This window comes from Dermacentor andersoni, chromosome 5, assembly GCF_023375885.2.
Source record: "Dermacentor andersoni chromosome 5, qqDerAnde1_hic_scaffold, whole genome shotgun sequence".
In the NCBI taxonomy this organism is placed as follows: Eukaryota; Metazoa; Arthropoda; class Arachnida; order Ixodida; family Ixodidae; genus Dermacentor; species Dermacentor andersoni.
In genome coordinates this window covers 193,638,266-193,659,494 of record NC_092818.1, presented here as the reverse complement: position 1 = coordinate 193,659,494, position 21,229 = coordinate 193,638,266, and the positions used below count along the sequence as shown (strand labels likewise).

At 47.7% G+C, this 21,229-nt stretch overlaps 1 protein-coding gene across 6 annotated transcripts in view; it reads left to right on the top strand.

The window, feature by feature from the left end:
• The first annotated feature begins 8 nt into the window (after window positions 1–8).
• The window catches only part of LOC126531798 (uncharacterized), a 208,146-nt gene continuing 186,925 nt past the window's right edge, over window positions 9–21,229 (top strand). For all 6 annotated transcript variants that reach the window (XM_055071482.1, XM_055071481.1, XM_055071480.1 and 3 more), the window contains exon 1: window positions 9–857. In XM_055071482.1, the coding sequence (XP_054927457.1) occupies window positions 333–857 (525 nt within the window). In that variant the 5' untranslated portion in view covers window positions 9–332. The remainder of the gene's footprint in view (window positions 858–21,229) is intronic.

Below are 21,229 nucleotides of genomic sequence, written 5' to 3'. Positions count from 1 at the left end.
AAAGCGGCCGGGCACCGGCGAGTGAACCAGCGCGGCTGCGGTGTGCGCGAGTGCGAGCGATCGAGCGGCTACCGAGACGAAGCTGTGCGCCGAAACAGCCGCCGCGAGAGCCGCAAGAGAGGCGACGGCGAGGAGAGGGGCTGGGCTGGGCGCCGTCGCCTGCCGCTGCAGAAGGACGACAGGCAACGAATTCGTCGCGGGCCGTTTTGATCACGGAGAGCGCGCGCGCGCTCGCAGCACGCGCCTCGGGCTTCGCCGATTCCCAAGCGGGCACGCCGTTCTCGCCTCGCCTGCGTTCCTCTCGCCCCGCGTCGTGACCCTTCTCAAGAACCATGGCGGGGGGACCTTCCTCCAGAAGCCGCGGCGGCGAGCAGCCGACGCACTGGTTCAACGTGACTTGGGCCGATCTCGTGGAACGGCTGGCCCTCTTCTTCTACACGGACGAGTCGTTCGAGACGCTGGACTACCTGAACGTTATGCTGCTCGGATGGGCGCTGTTCGGCCTCTTCGTATACGTGGTGGGCACGCTGCTGGCGAACCGATTCGGCCGCCAGCGGCCCGGCGTTGCCTCTTCGGCGAAAAGAGCCGACGACACGGAGCCCGTCGACGAGGCCGTGTCAGCTGGGAAAGCCGAGGAACAGCAGTCTCACGTCGCCTCGGTGGCCCGGTGGGCGAAAGCGGGTGCTAAGGATTCCGATGGTGTACCCTTCGCGGTGTCGGCTTCGGGGTCCGACCCCGACGCTGTGCTTTGGACCAACCGGGTCCTGTCGTGGGTGCTAGCGCGCAAGGACCATGAGTTCCTGTCCAAGCCGTGGATTCAGGCGCTCAACGAGAAGCTGGCCAAGACACCGCCTAAGGTAAGTGGGCGCCGCCACTGCATAGCGCTTCCCTGATAGACAACGTGGCCTGCTGTTGTAGCATCCATGCCGGCGGCGCGATATGCTCGAAATTTACCTGACGTATTTCACGGATGTCGTGCGGAAGTAAACATGCGCAGTTTATTGGGACAACTTCTATTGTAGTGCGATGCCGATCTTTCCCATGCATACTCTTGCGTGCGGCGCTTTTGTGACGCGAGTATCGGCTATGTTTACACGACAAGCGATTCAGTATTCGCAGAAAATGTCTTATACCGTGACAGCAACGGGTATGAGGAAGAAGTATGTCTTCTATGAGGGACGAGAGCAGCCGAATGACAAAGATATATCGACGTCACTACAACAATGGCGAAACAGCACCTGCTCTCACACGTCTGCGTTATTAAGAGTACATATCCATTCCCGACGCTGGCAGTTCCATAGAATTCATAGACATTTGAAGGATGTTGCATTATTTTATCGCGCATTCGTGGGTATCGTAAAGACTGATGTAGAACTTGTCTTCTACAACGTATGATCATCAATAATTGTCTTAATTGATGATGAGAGCTGGTGAAGCTTCCGCAATTGCTCAGGAAAACCGCAGGTTGTATCAAGTAATAGCTCAGAAGTTGGATAAACAGGGATAAAGTGCCTCAGAATGGCTGGCTAGCCTTTGTTGGGCACGTTATGCCTGTTTATCTAACTTCTATACCACAGTGGGCTACTTCATCTGTCGGTCCCCTTAATCAAGTAATAGTTTGTGGCGTATGCGCTGTCAGAAAAAAGAAAAGTGCCCCTGGAATCTTACAATGCAGCACGCAAGCTATTTTGAAACGTAGTACGTCACAGCGGCTTCGCCCTTTCGTGGAAGTAAAAAAAAAAATCAACATAGATAGCTGCGGCGCGGATGAAAACAGCTGTCCAAGCAGGCGCGCATGTGAGCGGCGTCGTCTGCTTGCGCGCGCGCTCCCCGCGTGATTGGTCCTTGCCGCTGCAGTTGGCACGCGTGGCCTGCGCAGCCTATTGATCGCCGCCAGTTTTCCTTCTTTTCTTTCCTGCCTAGTATCTTGGAGCCTGCTTTCATGCACACACTGCTGGTCTCCGTTTGCGTTATTTTCGTTTTTTTTTCCAAGATCGCTGAACGGACGCGCCTCGAATATGGAATCCGTCGAAAAGGATGCTTCGCAAGAACGTGCGCCGCATGCAGCGATTTTAGCAAAATGGCTAAAGTTTCTTGACTCTCAGTGGCCGTTTTCTTGCGTGTATGGCTCGACCAAAACCGAAGCCACGAGCCCTTCAGCACTGGCGTCCTTGAAGTATTTCTCTAAGCTGTAGTGGCGTGCATGGAACATGCATTTATTCGCATAGACAGCAATTGAGTGAAATATAGCGCGCTTATTAGCGAAAAGAGATAAGTAGACATCCGCCGGAGGCGTAAATACAACCGCCGTAATCAAGTAGCGTATTAGCTTTTGTCTGAGTGCTGACGGGTGCTGACTGAGTGCTGAGCTTTTGTCTGAGTGTTGGTGATGGAGCTTCCAGAATCGTATCCGGGTCGGTTTCTCTGTTTGTCAACCTACTTTAGCAGCGCCATTTGGGCTTACCGCGCTTATCAATGAAGTCGTGGTGTGACCTTTCATAGAACTAGTGATAGCCCGCGATTGTAGGCGAGCTGGCAGGCCTCCGTATCGAGCTGCCTATCTGAAAAGAGCGCGTTTATTTTTCCGCACTACATTAGGCTAGAAACTGCCCTCGTGTGGTCGAGCGGAAGGGCGGCCACAGTGACTTGACAGAATCCACGACCACAGATTTTGAAAGATTCTCTGTTCACAATGACCCCCAAGTGACAGTTTCAACTTCGTAGTTGTCTAGAACTGGACGATGTCCGGACGAATATACGAATTTTTAACGTAGCATAAGCTAAAATCGATATCTACAGAAAACAGTAATAACTACCGTTGATCAGCGCTGTCAAAATTAATTTCCGTAACGAGAAGCTCTTCAGCTGAGCCAGTTATTTTAGTGAACGTCTAAAGCATAATCGAGCTTTCAGAATATCATAATTTAGTTCCTATGAGACACCGAGACAGGTAGAAGTGTTGCCTCAAGTTGTTGGATTTTACTGTAAAAATGACAACGGAATTTTGAAATTTTACGAAGCAGCTGTTTGAAGGAGTCGGCCATAGAGGATGTTTCACAGGACTTAAGTTCACGTCGAAATCATCCATCCCTTTTGACCCACCTAGTTAGTAGTACACTAATTGTACGAACAAAATTTGTAACACTAGGAACGCCTTCGCAGACTGCGTGACAGAGCCCACAGAAACAGTTCTGTATCGTGTGTGTGTGTGTATTATTATTATTCTCTCTCTCACCTATTGCATCCCTTGGCACTGTCCCGGGTACAGGGTAACCAACCGGATATAATCTCTTGTTAACCTCCCTGTCTTTCCTTTGCCTCTCGGTCTCGCTCTCTCTATTAATGTTAGTGAACAACGAAGGGGCCTATGCGAGTTGAATAAGCTGTTTGTGGCTACCAGTTCGGTTGTCTATTCCAAATGTGTTCCTTTTTTTATTATGTACAAATATAATAGCAAACAAGCACGCGGTGTATAAATAGGGTAAATCTCGTGAGCAACATGTGTACCTTGCTATTGGTCCATCTTGTGCGCTCTTTCACGGCGCGTCACACGCTGACCTCTCAGTGCAGTCATCCTTCATAAACGGCTTCGCTGTCATACATTTTTGCTACAGATGTTGCGATTTACGCAAAGTAGGCCGCATCCAAGATTGCAGGGTGTCAAGGGCGAGCAATTTGATACGTTCAAACTGTTGCATACCGCCCCCTCTCCGCCTGTTATAAAAAAATTCTTTTGGTTTTTCTTTACTATTGTTATTATTTTCTTTTTCTTTTTTCCCCTTCGCGTCGTCGACTTACTTCCTCCCACGCGAACCGCTCGCAGACTCGTCGTAGGTGTCAGACACGCGCGCCACCATTGGGAGAGAGAGAAAGGAAGACGCAACGAACCGCAGTCGAACAAAGAAAAGAAAACCGAGAGCGCCCTTCAAGGACGTGTGGGAAACCTCCGGGGTCAACTGTTCTGCGCGCTCACGGTGCCCCAAATGTGGCAGGTACGAAGGAAAGCAAGCAAGAAACAAAGACAATGATAAAGTGGCCAGCGCACATCTCCGACGTATTCCAGCTGTTGTATACTATATGCGCTCACGACGTAGGAATAGCGTCGGAACGAAGGAAAAGAGCGGGAGAGAATGAAATAGGCAAAGAGAGCAGAGCATCGGACTTTTCTTTTTTATTTTTTTATTTTTATATGAGAGGGAAGAAAGAATAACTGACGAGGAAAGCGGCGAGGTATATGTCTTGCTTCGCCGGTCGTCTTGTTGACGTGCCCGGTTACGTGTCTTCTTTTTTCCGCCAACCTTGAAAGAACGACGCGTCATCCGGCGGCGGTTTCAGCGCGCGCAGCCCCCGAGGCCGTCCTTCTTCGCTGGGCGCGAGGACGTCGGCAAATTGCTCGCGAAAATTTGCATCGATATGAGAGTGTCTTTGTACGGAAAGCCTACATCAGTGGCTGTACGAAAAGTGCGTGAAAGAGGGTCAGTTGCAAGTGAGCGTCTGTTATGGGTACCGTTCTACGTGGCGTGCTTCGACTAGGTCACGAGAGGAAACCGCGATATCCCCAGTAATAATCCAGTTTGCATTCATGCAAGTCGTTGGAGAGGCAATGGAGAAACAGCTCAAGGTTGGCGGCATATTTCTCTGCGATTTCTTTTAGCTACGAGAATACTCGAAATGGTAGCTGCGTACGTAGTGACAGAAATGTCACTCGCCAATAAACAGCGAAATAAATCAATAAATGAAATACTTGAAGAAGGCCAGCGCGCGGTATGTCGGGGACAAGTTTCTTCAAGTTTCTGTCTCAAGCTCTTGAGTGGTTTCGATCGCCTTAGTGAACTGCAGCTCAGCCTAAACAAGCCCCTTACAGGAATTGTGCAAAGTCCTTCTTGAAGTCACTTTTCAAACCTGCGGATACCTTGTCGCACGAGTGATAAATTATTTATTTATTTATTTATTTATTTATTTACTTACTTACTTATTTATTCTACCTTCAAGGCCCCAAGGCGTTACTGAAGGGAAACGAAATACAGGACATGCAGATTAACAAAAATATTCTTCAATAGTAGTTCTAAAAGCAGATGTCTCGGGTATGTTAACCATTGAGGCCGGCAGATGATTCCATTCATTGGTAGTTTTAGGAATAAATGAATAAAAAAAGAGGCTCGTGCGACAATATATCCCTGTTTATGCGGTCTTCGCGGGATATTAGCGTGTGTTACGCAATAACCCTGTCGGTGTGTCATAACACCAGATGTGTAATTGGACTATGTGTTTGCTTGCGTGAAGCCTGAGACAAGCTATATACGAAAAACCGGGTACCGTTCGCATGCGAATTTGGCACTGAGTGGGGCTGTTTGTGTTTTGTTCGATGAAACCTTGTTACGTAGTTGAGGAATTGAGGTAGAGAAATTTTCCCCCTCTCTTTCTATCATCTTTCATTCCCTTTACCCCAGCACAGAGTAGCCAGCCAGTCCACACTGGCTAACCTCCCTGTCTTTCTCTCTCTTGAGGAAAGTGCCCATACAATTGGAAATGCGTATCTGTACAGTGGTGCTCGAGCAAGTCTCAGAGCAAGTGTTGTGCTTGCGTAACATTTTTTACCACCGATACAAATTGAGAAATAGCTCTGTCCATTTTCCTGTATGCTGCTTTCAGCGTTTAATCTTTTTCGTTCTTCTTTTCTTACGAAAAAGTATATGTATATATATATATATAGAGAGAGAAAGTACACAAAAAGTATAGATAACCGCACCCGAAGAATTACATGTTCGTTGTTGCAACCGATACAGCACTTCTCGTCGCTTAATGAGCTTTCGCGAGAAGGTCATTAAATTGTCGTTTCTGTGGTCCCAGACTTCGCGTACGTTAGTAATTATGTCATGTGGATCGGGCGTGCAATTTTTCCAGTACTTCCCTGTGGTGCCCGATCAACTGGTGGTCACAGCACCTCCACATCCGCCAACTCTCGTGCTTTTGGCGGCAGACGACGCGACGACGCTACCTGTACTCATTGGGCATCGGCTTTCGCGAAGTGTTGCGCTCTCCACGCGCTTCCGCGTAATAGTATAACTAACGCAATAAAAAAAAATCTATTATAAAGTTATGTTGTAAATCTCTAAATTCGAGAACTGTAGATCGTCCAGCTGCTCCTTCGGCTAACAATATTCACTGAACCATTCTGCTACGTCCGATCAGAGATGCCACAGCCAAGCGCAACTCGCTTTCTTTCTTTCTTTCTTTCTTTCTTTCTTTCTTTCTTTCTTTCTTTCTTTCTTTCTTTCTTTCTTTCTTCCTTTCTTTCTTTCTTTCTTTCTTTCTTTCTTTCTCCGCTGCCAAGCAACCAGCAAACTATCTTCTTTCCTGATTTGCTGTTTACAAAGAGGGCTATTTATTTGCTGTGTGATCGCAACCTGTTCTCCTACCACGCATAACTGTCCTGATCCTGAAAGAATGCCTTCCCGCGCGCGCACCTCGTTTTCGTTTTGTAATCTGCAATAGATTGATGCTTTCAGTTTTCATTTTCCCGCTTACTGACGTCAGCACTGACGTCAGCACGCACGCATGCACGCATTATCCATGACTATGTGCCCTCTCTGGAAATTCAAAAGTGTGTTAACGTGAGCTCTTGGTGACGCTACTGGCAATAACTTCACGACTATAATGTGAGGACAACGATCGCGAAACACGGTTCTTTCTGAGACGAGCTTGGGGTCAACCATCTCTGTGCGCTTCGCTGCTTCGAAAACGCCGAAAGTGTTTGTTCTGACGGAATTTACTGGCCAATGACAGACCCGGTGCTTGGACTGATTGCTTGCGACAAAGAGAGCAAGACGATTTATTCGTGAAAAGACGACAGAGAGAGAGAGAGAGAGAGAGAGAGAGAGAGAGAGAGTCGATTGCTTGAGAAGGAAATAAATAAATAAATAAATAAATAAATAAATAAATAAATAAATAAAGGAAGGGGCTACTGGACTCGAAGGGGATACCGCGTTTGTGGAGCCCGTCGTGCCGTTTAGTTTTATTTCACCACTCATGTGAGCCACCGTCAAGTATACATATACAAAAACCTAACAGCCAGAAGACGATTTGAGCCGCGGTTGATCTCTTTTCCACTTTGGGCTTTCTCGTGGCCTTGTAAACGTGTTATCCCGGTGTTTAGTTCGTTACTTGCGGACGTTCTGCTTTGTCGCATTCGGACGTTTTGGCAGGAAGCAGGGCAGCAGCGGCGCGGGGTTTGTGCAACTCGCTTCGGCGATCTTGTCACAGCAAAGGCGGCGTTCGCGGAAGACCTATTTCCCTGACACGTATTGTGTTCTTCTTTAATCATTTTTATCGCTTTGTTTGGTTTCGCGGGCGTTGTTTACTCGGTGAATGAAATGTCTTTTGTCACGTTTAATTTTGCACACCAGTGAGCTGAGTTGTTTTCGGATGCTGTGAAGTCTGCGATAAAAAAAGTGCGAATTGTAGCTGAAGCCTGTCACCATTTGTTTAATTTCATAGAAACAAGGGGGGGGGGGGGGTTCTGCTCAAAAGAAAGGAAGGAAGGAAGGAAGGAAGGAAGGAATGACGACGAGGGGCAGAGAGAGAAAGAGAGAGAGAAAAGGGATGCTCAAATGTGCGGGAAGGCTCGTAATTATTATTTGTGGCTGAGTATTCTGAGAAAACACTAGTAAGCACTGATGTATCACGTTGGCTGTGTCGTAGAGCACTATGTCGCCGGTTGATTCGCAGTCGCGGTTGCTGGGTTTGGGTGTGGAGTAAATGACCCTTAAGTTCCGAAATTAGTCTGGAGCGTCCGGCTACAACGTCTCTCATAGCACATGTAATCAATCAATCAGTCAGTCAGTCAATCAATCAATCAATCAATCAATCAATCAATCAATCAATCAATCAATCAATCAATCAATCAATCAATCAATCAATCAATCAATCAATCAATCAATCAATCAATCAATCAATCAATCGATCAATCAATCAATCCCATTCAATATTACAAATTCATCGTTAGTCTTAGGTATATAACTAGGATTTCTTTATATGATCATTTCACTAAAGAAAATCCGGTGCCATCGGTCAGGAAAAACCAAACAAACAACATTTTCTTTTGTTGGGCTATGGGGAAGAAAACTTCTTGCGGGCCTTCGACGAATGTGTGAGGACACGCCAGCATGCTCAGCTTAAACCTTACGCCGAGCCAGCTCGCTACGACTACCGGCACGACCGATTTCGAGCTTTCCGTCCGAGCCTTGTGTTGAACGTTCTTAAAGCTCTCGAGGCGGTCACACTCGCCTCAGGCACAGCGACGTTCAACTCCCCTGCACACGCTGTTCCTATGGGCTGCAATACTGCGCTGCACATGCATGTATACGTACGAAGTTGTGGCGTAATTTCATCTCCAGCCGTGCTCGTATTGAATATTCATACAACGGACGCCGCGGTGGGAATGCCTTCCCCCACGCGCGCGGTCGTTTTTCATTCGCGTGGTCGATCGTTCCTCTGCCCGAGCCGGCTCTGTTGTACGCGTTGCCGAAAAAAGAAGAAGAACGCTATGCGGCCCCACGTTATCGCATTTTCGGGCGACCTTGCCTATCCCGCTACGTCTCTCTTAAGGAGAAATATCACTGTGACGTCGATGGCGAGAATCCATAGTTCTCTGTGGCGTGCTGTTTGAGCCACCTAAGGAAAGCTAGTATGCCTGGCTCTATAATTGCGTCAGGTACGTACGAGCGGTTCTTTAGAAAAATAAATATTTTATTTAGCAGATTTTATACGCATCGAATAATTTTAAGCTTTCAGCGAGAAGTGCGCGCTATAGCAGCAACAACATATTTACTTGCAAACACCTTACTGTGTTACGGATGCAAGATCATGACTAAATTTTGATAACCGCCAGGAGTAAAATTTGTCGGGTTCATATAGGCACCACTGAACTTTTCCCATTCCAGGGGCGTTCGCATGTGTGTACTACAGGGATGGTGCGGCTTCTACCATCCTGCCTTTAGTATGAGCAGCTGTCGGACGATTAAAGATGGTATTCGTGATTCGTTTGCTGCGAGGAGAATGTCTGTTTTCTAGTGTTCTTTTTCTTGATTTATTTCTTGTGCGAGTTAAACCAATATCATCTGCAAGTCTCTAGTGAGTGAAAACTTTATTTGAAATTTCTGGCGATTTTAGCGGGGTGCGGCCATAAGCACCCCAGCCTAGGTGACGGCCTCGAGTCCTTGGACACGGGTGGCTTCAGCACTTTAGCGCAGCGCACGCATTTTCACGTTGCCCCTAGATAAAGCGGCGCCAGAATTTGAACAACGAAATTCCGCGAATATTCGCCAATAACTTGTGCTCCGCACGACGCATGTGCCCAGCTCGTCGTCTGCAAATCGTTGCCGCGCGCGGTCTCCGGCCCGCGTTATGGCGGCGGTCTCCCTCAGGGATAAATATTAAGAAGCTTGGTCACTTGCCAAGGCCGCCACTGCGATGCTTTGAGCTTTTTTCTTTTGCCGGCCCGCCGCTCGATGCCCTGCCAGGCTCGTCTCGTCTTTCTCCGCACTCTCTCTCTCTCCCTCTCTCTCTCTCTGAGCAGACGCTCTTCGAAAGCGCTTGGCTGCCAGAGGTCTTTTATCATACAAGTTGAGAAACACCGTTTCCAAAATCGGCCATCTTCCATATAACCAGCTTCCGGCCGTCAGTAGACGCATGCAACCCACTGCGAGTAAAAAAAAAAAAAAAAAAAAGAAAGAAAAAAAAAGAAAGAAAAAAGGGGGAAACAGGAACTTGTACAGGCCAGGAATTTTTGAATGCCAGCGTTATCATATAGAGGACAGCGTGCCTCCGCAATGGCTGGAACATTCTGGGAATCGTGGGAGTTGGGTCGTGTATCTATCCCATTGATGAGAACGAACTCGCAGATTTACATTTAAAAAAATTCTACCTTCCACGACAAGTGTAGTATCCCACGTGAAGAAATGTGTCGCGAGGAAAGCGAATTTCGCGCTCATAATCTTTATTGTTGTTATTATTAGTGTTACGCTAATGAGCAAAGAAATAAAACATTTTTTTTCATAAGCGCCCGCATTCACAACAGATGCCGAAAGTGACAAACATGCAGCTAGATGATGCAGATTCGTTGCTAAGGGGCACACGGAAGAGAAAAAAAGAAAAAAAAAGAAAGGTAGCAAGATCAGCTAACTTCAACGATTCCTCCGACTCGGAACTTCCAACAGCAGCAGGATCACACAGGAGGCACTGCCATCCTGCTCGTTTGCTGCTCAAATAATAGCGTTATCTTCTCGAAAACAAGCTGTCTCCGATGTGTACGGCGAGTCTTGGTCCGCTAGAGTATCGCCTTCCTACAGTCTTCGGGGCCAACAGAGCCCCGCATGGAATGCCAAGCGTGAACGTTGCGAGGTAGCTTAGTGGCTCTTAATTGCAGAACGGTATATAGGGTGTCTTTTCTTATTTTTTTTTAGCTGCACCAACTTTTTGAAAATTGCCTGTGGCAGAAGGAGGAGGAGGTCAAATAGAGGGAAAGACAGGGAGGTTAACCAGTTCTCAGACCGGCTTGCTACCCTGTGCTGAGGAAAGGGGTAAGGCGAATAAAAGATAATAAAATAGATATTAAAGAGATAATAAAAGAAAAGAGATATTATAAAAAAAAGCGAGGAGCAGCAATAAAAGAGAAAAAAAGAAAGGAGAATACGGCACTGCTTAACGTCTGTCTCTAAAATTATCCCTCCGCAACAAGCGCAACAGCGCTTTCAAAGCCTTCTGTGCTGAGGAGGGTCTCGGCCAGTGTCCCAGGAGCTTTTCCGCCGACAAAGGACATCTGTCAAGACTATCTAGCACTCTTGGCAGATTGCACAATTCTAACCTTTGGTCTAAATTACTCGATGAAGCGGCCATTACGTCAACGAAAAATCAAAATACACTATTACGCTAATTAACTTTTTAATGAACTACGGCACATATTTGAATCTACGAATAATAACCGGTGAGTTGGCAAGGCTTATTCACTTGGAACGAATCCTCAGGACTTCACTTTCGAGATATTACTTTCATTAAGAAACCGCTGTTTTTGCACAGATGTACAAAATTAACTGGAACACCAATGCATTTCGTAGGTTACATTGAAGATTAATACCTTGAATCTGGTACAGTCCGGAGAATTCGTTACAAGGGGATACGCCTTGCGAACTCGCCGGTTATAATTCGCAGATTCAAACATTTGCAGTATAGTAATTAATTAAAAAGTGAATTAGCGTGATTATGCTAATCATTCAATTAAGTATTTAGATTTCTCGTAGAAGTAATGGCCGGCTCACAAAGTAATTTAGATCAAAATTGTGCTATATACCACAGGCATTTTTTAGAAATTTGGTGCAGGTATAAAGGAAAAAAAGAGAACACCCTGTATAGTCAGCCATTCCGGTTGCTTCACCCTGAAAAAGCGCGCTGAAGTAGCGCTACTATGCGTGCTCGGCAGCACATTTTCTCGCGCTGTGATAGCGCATCGACCTGCCAACTTTATTCCGGGGCTCAACAAAGGCGTGCACTGTTGCGCTGGCCGTGGTGTCAGCCATTCGACGACCGAATTTACGACGTTTTCACCTAACAAAGTTCATGACTGCTCTGCGTCTGGTGCACCGGTCGATCGTCTTTCGCGAACAATGCTAAAGTTGCGATTGCACATCAGACGCTGGCCGGGCAACGTACAGCTGGAACTTGCGGAGGCCTCCGCGAATTAGTCTACCGGTTAGCTGACGGCGGCTGTGTAGCTTCTCGGACGTTGCACGGTTTTGCGCGAGACGGAGCACGGACGAGAATCCTGCTCCTCCCACCTACAGGGCCACCAAGTGTCGGGACCATATGGGTGCGACTACTAGTACCCGAGTCCTGGACCTCCGTTTTCTCCCTCCGTCTTCCGCCTCCTTTCTTTCTTTTTTTTTTTCTTTTCGCGCGCGCTAAGAGTGGCGTAGGCCTTTTGTGGCGGCACTGCATACGTTAGCGCACTCTCGCCGGTAACCTCGTTCCAAGCGTTGCGCGTGTTCGCGAATGACGAGGCGCCGTTTAGCGGCGGCGAGTTCGCGTGAGCGCGCTTACGCACGATGCTTTGCAAAGACTAAAAACCTTCCTGCTCGCCCATGCTTAAACAGTAGCGTGCTCGCCATTTCCTCGTGTTTTCTTGGCCGACTATTCGGTGTACGCGCTGACGAAGGGTTCGGAAAATATAGTGGTTTGTTACCCTGCGACAAAGCTGCGCGGTTGTTTCATGCTCATGTCTGGCGTCACCAGAGCCGCATCTCCAAGTTTTAGTTAAGGAAATCATCAGAAAGAGAGCTTCTGAGTTCGAACTGAGACAAAAAAAAAAATCAAAATGGGGGGGATGGTGCGTTGTAGCTGCAGGCGGGTTTAGCCTGGCGATATAGTAACGGAATGCATGACGGGTACGCCTGCGAGAGGGATACGCGGTTTGATGTTTTACTTTGCTGCAAGGGTATACAGCAGAGAACGCTCCAACATGCATTCTTAGTGGCACGAGATACGACGACAGCTGCACAGACACAAATCGAGCACGCACTCCCAACCCATTGTGATGTCGTACACCGCGTCTGCGAATTTGCGCGTTTAATTTCCCAGGCACCTCGTCTTGCACATGTTGCGAAATGTACTTTCTCTTGCGTAAGAACTGCCGGCGTAAAATTAGCTGCGAGCAGTGGTGCGTATAATGCGAATACATGCGCCATGAAGCTACATTATTTTTTCGTCTACTTTTTTTTTTTGCACTGCATTTCTCGGTGCACTCTTGTTGCCTCCGGCAGCGTGAGTTTAAGCCAGAAACGTCTGAGCAGCTCGAAATTTACCTGTCCTCGTTCACTGACGACAAGGGATCCGAGGCGGCTGACGTGCCTCGGCTACGCTGGTGATCACGTTAATCACCCCCATCTCGTTTTTATTTTTCGTGTTGCCTGGAGAAAAGAAATGTAACCAGTCACTCTTTCGTCCCCGTATATGCAAACGCGAAACATTAGGAGAGTAGTCTAAATGACCTCACACGGGGGGAGCGAAAGGGAAATTTAAGTTGTTCAACTTGTCACCGGCATGGAAAAAATAAGCTCGTCGCGTAGGAAAGAAATATGAAGTTTAGTATTGTTAGTTAAGCGATTAATAATCAGTGGTACGATACGCTGGCTAATCAGTGCGCCTGTAAGTCACAAACTATGCTAAACGTAATATTTCACGAATGTAGGTTTTGTATTCAATAAGCTTCTGACGTTTAAGAGAGTCAGCAATGTAATAACAAATTAACTACTAATGAACGAGGCCATAGGCTAATGCACCGACGGGGCTCAAAGCTTGGTTGCTTAAATGCGTAACAAAAGTTTATTGAACGTGGCTGTTGAGCTGGTAAAGACCGCATGAACGAGATATCAGTCTTATTTCGACATGGCATCGTCTGGCGCGGACATTATCCATTTTACCTCGCACAATAACCGTATTATTATTATGGCTTAAAAGCGTCTCAATTAGCTGCTTCAATTATTAACCACGTATAACACGTTTCAGCATTTATTTCAGCGAGATAACTGCACAGCGTAACAATGGTGCACCCGCGCCTGGCGAGGCCACGCCGTGAGCACGTCAGAAACTACTAATCGGCAGAACGCCGCTACACTGTTCGATACTAACGAGCACGCAGGGACAGTGCGTAACGTGCTTGCTGTAGTCTCTTTTAACATTGGCGAATGTTATAGATTTAATCCAAAGAAGGAATTCCTGTTGTTTTCAGAACGACGTGCTCCCATCGTCAATAAACTTTGTGTATAAATGAAGTACGTACATGGTTACTTTCTGTGCCCTTCGATCCACCCAATATTCAGTGGCCTCGGTGTATTCGAAAGGGCGCACTTCTATTTTCGAGTGCTTTTCTGTGCTTTTCAATGAGTGGTCTTTTTCAGCAGTGTCAAAATAGTTGATTTTATTTCACTGGAGGAGCTGTTCAGTAAACGAAGTCATATTCCCAGTGAAAAAGCCGCTTCCACGCTTGAACGCATCAAATGATGATCTTTTGAGAGGCATCGCACCTCCGGCGCGGTTCGGACCACATCGGTTTGGCGGTCACTGAAAATTATGCTCAAACGATTGAACACCTGGAATGGTAGACTTTGAACGTTTTGCGGTTGTGATGCATGCTTGTGCAGTTCTTCAATAATAATAATAAAAAAGTATTGGACAAAATGTGGCGGGATTTGTCGGAGGAACATTGGGCAGATATAGTGCTGGTCTTGGTTACGCGGTCCTTTAATTTAGTACAGAAGCATTTGTAAGCGGTCATCTTTCGAAGGTGACTACGAGTGCGTTGGGATATATATATATATATATATATATATATATATATATATATATATATATATATATATATATATATATATATATATATATATATATATATATATATATTATTATTATTATTATTATTATTATTATTATTTATACCCTGCACGTTCAGAGTCGGGAAATGGCTGAATACTTAAATTTGGTAAGTAACGCATACGACTGCGTTGCACTCATTCAACAACAAACCGACGAATTATACCACCTGACTGAAAAACGGGTTATATCGGGAGTGCATTGACGCAGTCGGATTTTATGACAGTCACATGCAAGGCAAATAATCAAGCGCTCTTCGATACAGTAAAGAACCCGCCGCGATTGCTCGGCAGCTGTGTCATTCTGTTGCTGTACAACGATCCAACTACTTTTCTCAGCGCAAGTTTCCTGCATCCAGGTGATCTAACTTGGGGTGGAGTGGAAGGCGGTAGTCGTCATAACAAGGACGCGGATGCAGAGATGGGGGGTGGGGGGCGGGGGGGGCGAGTATTTTGTGAGAGTCCACCTAGTGGACTGTCCATTTCGGCCGCTGCTGATTGGATATAGGGCCGCTCGTCTCCACCTCTTTCGTACAGCTGCATTCAATCAGCAGCGGCCAAAATGGACAGTCCAGATGAACTCTTACAGTAACGCCCCCCCCCCCCCCCCCCCAGATCGATAGATTCCTCACACCCGTAACTGTTGCGCAAAGGTGGGTCAATCATCCCAATGAAGAACGTTTTTGTGAATGCCACACCCATGAATAAGCTACAGAATTATGTTACGTCGCAGCGGCAGAGGTGTAGTATATGTAATTCCGCGGCGGCCGCATTTCGATGGGGGCGAAATGCGAAAACACCCGTGTACTTAGATTTAGGTGCACGTTAAAGAACCCCAGGTGGTCGAAATTTCCGGAGTCCTTCACTACGGCGTGCCTCAAAATCAGAAAGTGGTTTTGGCACGTAAAACCCCATAATTAATTAGATGTAATTTGATGGAACGGTCGATAATTCGTAGGTGAGTTTTTGGACCGCACATTGGACCTTTATCAGACCGATAGACACCCAGAAGAGCGCTTAACAATGACAAAAAAGAAAGGGAAAAATGAAGGTCTTATATACTGACTTTGCAAGTCAGTATAGGATGTCGAGACGCACTTGCCCGAAAGACTGAACCCTTCACATAGTTTCTCGACTATTACTTATGCGCCTTTAACCACAAAATCAACTCACTGTGGTTCTCGCGGTACACATTCTGTCAACGGTTACCGAACGCAACGGGCAATGTTGTCGTCCTTGTTCTTTGTTCTTTGTGGAATGTCAGGCGGGCGTAACAGTCGTATCGTCGAATAACGATTTAGAAAGTGCTCATTTTCCCGTGTGCCATAAGCCAGCTCGGTGTGCCACTGCACCGGCGCGTCTTTTCACTCAGGTCTGCGGTGTCGACACGGAGTCTGCAAACTGTTGCGTCATCTGTTTCGCGCGGATGAACAAGTAGGCACCGCTCATTGTTGGCTCTTCTTTGTTTATCGACAGCGGGGTGCGCGTACGTCCGGCAGCCCTCTGAAATTGCTGCAGAGGCCAGCCGGTTATTGATGCGGGCTTTCGCAACCGATGTAGTCAAAGACCTCTCTCGGCGTTCTCAAAACACCGTCATATCTCAACGTATTTATGTCGAGCATTTTCTGCCTCAGCCGCGGTTGCATTCTGCTCGCCGAAAGACTGCAGTATAGCACTATGCGCAGACAATGCATTGCAGTAGTGAGCGCACTGCTGTGATTGGTTTTTGCTAGCCCCGAGATTCTAAGTTCTCTACGCGGTTGTTGCGAGGCTGATATATCCTGCAGGCTCCTGCTGCGTCTGCAACCGGCGACGTCGTCTAGATTGAAAGTCACGAAAGTCGAGCCACCGCTTCCTCTACAAAGAACCTCTCTCGCTTCCTCGTAACCCCCGTGACTTCCTTCCTGGAACGTACACGCGCACCCGCCCTCTCAGTCCGCTTATTTCGATCTCACAATAGGGACTTCAGCATCGGCAGCAGCAGCAGCAGAAGGGCCGCGGGTACACGGCGGGCGTGCAGCGTAATCGCGACCTAATTACGCGGCGGCGACGGAACAGGGCCCGCTTTTCCTGCGATGAGAATCGGCCGGCTCTCCTAGGATACGCTGTGCTTGGCGCACTCCGTGCGTGCGCAAGCACCCAACGCAATATGTGAAAGTGGTCGGTTGAGCGACGAACCAGTTGTGATTGCCGAGTCTCCGCTCTGGGATAGGCGGCGACCTGCGTTACCGTGGGAGCAGCGGCCGAGAGCGCACGAATGTCACCGCGCGGAGTGAGACGGATGCGAAATCGCGTTCTTCTCGACACGATATACGCACCGCTGAGCGATGTAGTCTCGTTCAGCGGTATCTATAGACGGCTGCTGCCACGCAGCGCGTTGCGAGCGCCGTAAGATGTAAATGCGTGTTATAGATCTTTCGGCTGTAGTATAGTGGTGTTCGTTTTGCCATTGTTCTAACTTTTTAGGTTCGTTCATTGTCCAATTATGATGCAAGAACATCAACTTCCTAGTTAAGAGCTCGATAAAATTGTGTTGATGAGATTGACGAATATTGGAGGTATATGAACGAGGGTGCTAATTATTAACGTTTTCCTGGATAACTTTTTATGCAAACCGCCAAAGCTTGCATATAAAGACGAATACTATACTTTATATTAGTGAGGTACGCTTAATCTTGTATACACTAGGACCGTCCCGGATAGTGTAGCGCGAAAAATACGGCGTCATTTTCTTTGTATTCTCGAGTACGCTCTTTCTGCTCAATCGCGTGTATCACTTTATAAGCACTTCCCGTTGCAGACGGTCGGTGATTGTGTAGCGCCGAGGCGAAGTTGCGGCAACGGCTTACCATTCTTGCCGTAGCGAGGAAGATCCTCAAGGACGGTCGAACGGGAATCGTGATCGTTGCCACGTTCGAAATGCATTCTCTGTCAACGGACGCGATGGCGAACTCGCATTCTCGGTTTGACGTCGGCGATAGTGGGCAAGGCGCCAGCCAGACCGTCCTAGAAGATAAGATTGACCCGGACTGCTTGGCAATACTCGCATTCCGCTCCTCATACGACGTTCTTTTCGTGTCTTCTCACTGCATTAACACTTCGTTCTGTTCTTCGTCCGGGTTGCGCTGCCCACCTCTAGGAATATCTTCTCACTGCCTCTGGTATATTGCTACAGCGACAACCCTGCAGTGCTGTTTTGGCAGTTCCACCCTTGGGACAATGCTTTGCGCAAGTTGTAACGAGGAATACCTATCATCTCCGGCTGTCGGTCTCGACATCACATCTAGTGCCTTAAATATGTTCCATTGATAGAGTGTACACGGGTTCTTTTTGTTTTTTTCTAGGAGTCTGCCTGATGAAATGGTGGCTGTTGGGAATGAAGGGATGATAGGGGGGGGGGGGGGGGAGAGGTGCAGCAGGAGGAAGTGGTTTGATCCTTACCTAGACATGATGCCCAAGTAATGCCTCTAAATGGCGCAAAGCCGCAATGCGCGCATTGCCTAGTTGACGCCATGCATTTCCCTAGTTGACGCCATGCGCCCGGAACCGTGACGTCACGTTTCCGGACACAAAGGCTTTGCATTGAAATGGCAACGACGGCCGTCGAGGAGCGATGCTTATCACACGCCAGCAGGCTATAGCTGAGGGATCAGGTAGAGAAGTTGGCAACCTTTGCTTTCTGCTACTCCATTTCACGTTTATATGGATAAGCTGCCATGATTGATAAAAACTATTATGAAAGCCGGGTACGAACGGCCTGTGTGATGTCGTGACTTCCACATGCTAGCCTATAGCTTTACCGAAAGTTGGACGAGTTGGTATGCATTCATGGTTGAGAAAATTACAAGCAGCGCGAGAAAAAAGCGCGGACGGAGGGGCAGATCCGCGATGTAAATGTTTCGTTGTCGCAGAGGTCCAGACTCCGCCGTATTTATCAAACACCACTTTATCAAAGCGGTGTGCACCACGCACCCCGGTGAGGCGAGACAAGAATACCTGAGTGAAGACGAAGAGCAGCGAGGTAGTAGTGAGGTGAATGCACTTCAAAGTGTGGGACGAAATCTGTATTTTGATGATGCTGGAACGGAAAAAATCATTCAAGTTTACCGCCCACTTTTAAAGTAAGGATCATTTTGTAATGCTTTTTTGCTGTTCACTGGGTCATCACGGGAACGTTGGGGCGTTGACGTGACGAGTAGTTTTATAACGTGTTGTTGAGGTTAATTCTTGGAAGTACTCGGCATTTTTCCTGGTATCTGTGATGGGGAGGGCTACCCTGAGCGAAGGATGAAATTCGCGGTGAGTAAATAGATGAAGTAGCGTGGCGTATTGCGTTCCGACATGTCAGTGACTTTTCCAACCCCTGTTGACCTAGAAGCGCGATAAAGCGAATGGAGGTGGATGGGATTGCGAACGTGGGAATGGGCAACAGTGGAGTCAGCATCTCGTGTGTTATCCGTTCGGTTTCTTCTCTCGCCCTGAACTCCTCACCGATGAACTCAGTTTTTATCTCTGTTATGACGTTTCCATAAAAGCATTCTTGTTATTATTTTTTCTTTATTTACGTGGTGGCAGGATATCGCGGTAGAGCTTATTTGTCGAACTTACGGCCTCAGGCGATGTCTGCGATAACACCGGCCCAGTTTTCATCGATCCTTCACGGAAGGCCGTGTAGTCTGCTCTGCGACACGTGAAAATGCCCACATCGTGGTTCGCTCAGCTTCAAAATTGTAGCTGTTGTCTTCGTTGCATGCATATAGACTTTACTTAACTGCTTTTTTTCCCCTCAGTGATTTGAAAGGATGCACAGACGTCGTGAAGCAACGCTTCTGATTCACGCTCACTATGCGGTAAATCAAACCGCAGTAAGACGTTTGTAAAAGTGACAAAGAGGGAACACCGAACGTCTGATATTGCCTGCGAACACAGGCGGCGAGTTGCCCATAGTGCACCAAACTCCCTATCTGCCCTTTCCTTAAATGCCATATAGCCTAACTTTGTATTTCTCAATAGTTTGTCTTGAACGGGCTTCGGTTCTGCGATCTGATTTCTTCACGATTGAGTTTCTCGCCGTTGTTTCTCACGTTCCGCGTTGGCTGTCGGTACAGAGGGGGAATAACTTTCCATAGCATTCACGAGGGGAACTTTACCGCAACTAGTCCTCCTATGACGGTCATGTCGCCCCCTTTTCTTGCTTGTGCCATTCTCCATTGTCAGCCAACGAGGTCCCCGGAAGATCTGGAAGGCGTTGTGCGCCTCTCGGTGGCAGTTGTCAGCTTGCTCCCTCCCTGTTTCCTTTGTGTGCTTGTATGTTTCAATAATAATAATAATAATAATAATAATAATAATAATAATAATAATAATAATAATAATAATAATAATAATAATAATAATAATAATAATAATAATGAGGTCTCTTCCGGGAAGTAAGCATAATCTGTCATATTGAAAGACGGTGATAATAGCACAGTGATGCTACAAATCTTTTGTGTCACGTTCAAGCGAATCTCGATCGCACGTTTTAACAGAGCACGTTCCGATGACGGTGTAGTTCATGTTCATATGGTTACGCGATACGAATAATGCATTATCTATGAGGGACAATAGGCAACACCAAGTGTATTGTTGCACATCCGTATACTTGTCTTTCGGCTATGTGCAGTGCTTACTGCGAACGTTATTTGTAATATTTGAATAACGGACCGAGTGGTTGTAGCTGCGCTTGCTGGAACCTTCCAAGGTTCTTGTCTCCCCAGGCGCAGTGCCGCGCCTGTGGAAGCCGCCCGTCGCCAACACACGCACACCTCGGATGACATCACCGCAGCTGGTGCACCAGTTTTGGCGGCGTCCCTGCTGCCGGAGGGGCTTCTCTCAGTCTGCCGCCGGAGCCCCCGCTATATTTAGCCAGGCAGGCGCTCTCCACATGGCACGGAGCGAGCCCCGCGCGCCGCTTATAACCGTGGCTGCCGCCGCTGTTGCTGCTGCGTCGACGTCTTCGCCTTGGCTCTGGTCCTGGAACGTTTCACGCTTGTGGGTTTGAGCGGAGAAGGAGCGGAAGAGCCTGGTGGGCGTGCCACGTGCGGCGTCCCTTCAGCGCGACGCGGCTGACAGCGCCGGCGCTGCTAACGCGTCCTTAGCGTGCTGCCAGTGTCTTATAGATGCACGCTGGCTGGTTGCTGACCGGGCAAGACTGGTCAGTAACCAGCCTTGCCTGGTCGCGGTCGGTCGTGCACTAAAGGCAAATTCGCTATAGAAGCCGCGCTTGTCTCCCTGCGAAACTCACTCGACGTGAGCTGACGCCACTGCGTGCTGGGTCCGCCGACTCGGCGTATACGAAATACAAAAATAAAGCACATCTCTGTTCTCAAAATTCTGCGGTGCACCACGGCCGTTGTAGGGCAAAATATAGCCGCTTGCTGTGTCAGTGACCTTGGTTTTGACGTTTTCTCTTTTTCACCATTGGCAGCAGCGCTGAACGTGTTCCTCTGATTTGTGGCACCTGTTGCTACGCCTCGTTCTGGCTCCTCTTGCACAGTTAAACGTTTGGAAAACGTAGAAAGTATTACACTTCATTCGCGGGCATTCTTTTTACATCTCTCTTGCGAAGATGTTGCGAAGCTTATGTGTTTTGCTCAGCTTTCGGCCGATTTTCTACTCTTAGATTTTAAAGCGAAGCTTGCCCACTTTCCCAGATTTGGCATGGCTGCCTGAATGATAGGTGCTGTTGGGCCGGTCGCTATCTCGGTCGACACATTTGTGGGTGTATATGTACAAATGTTATACGTGCACCCAATGGAAGTTCCAGCTAA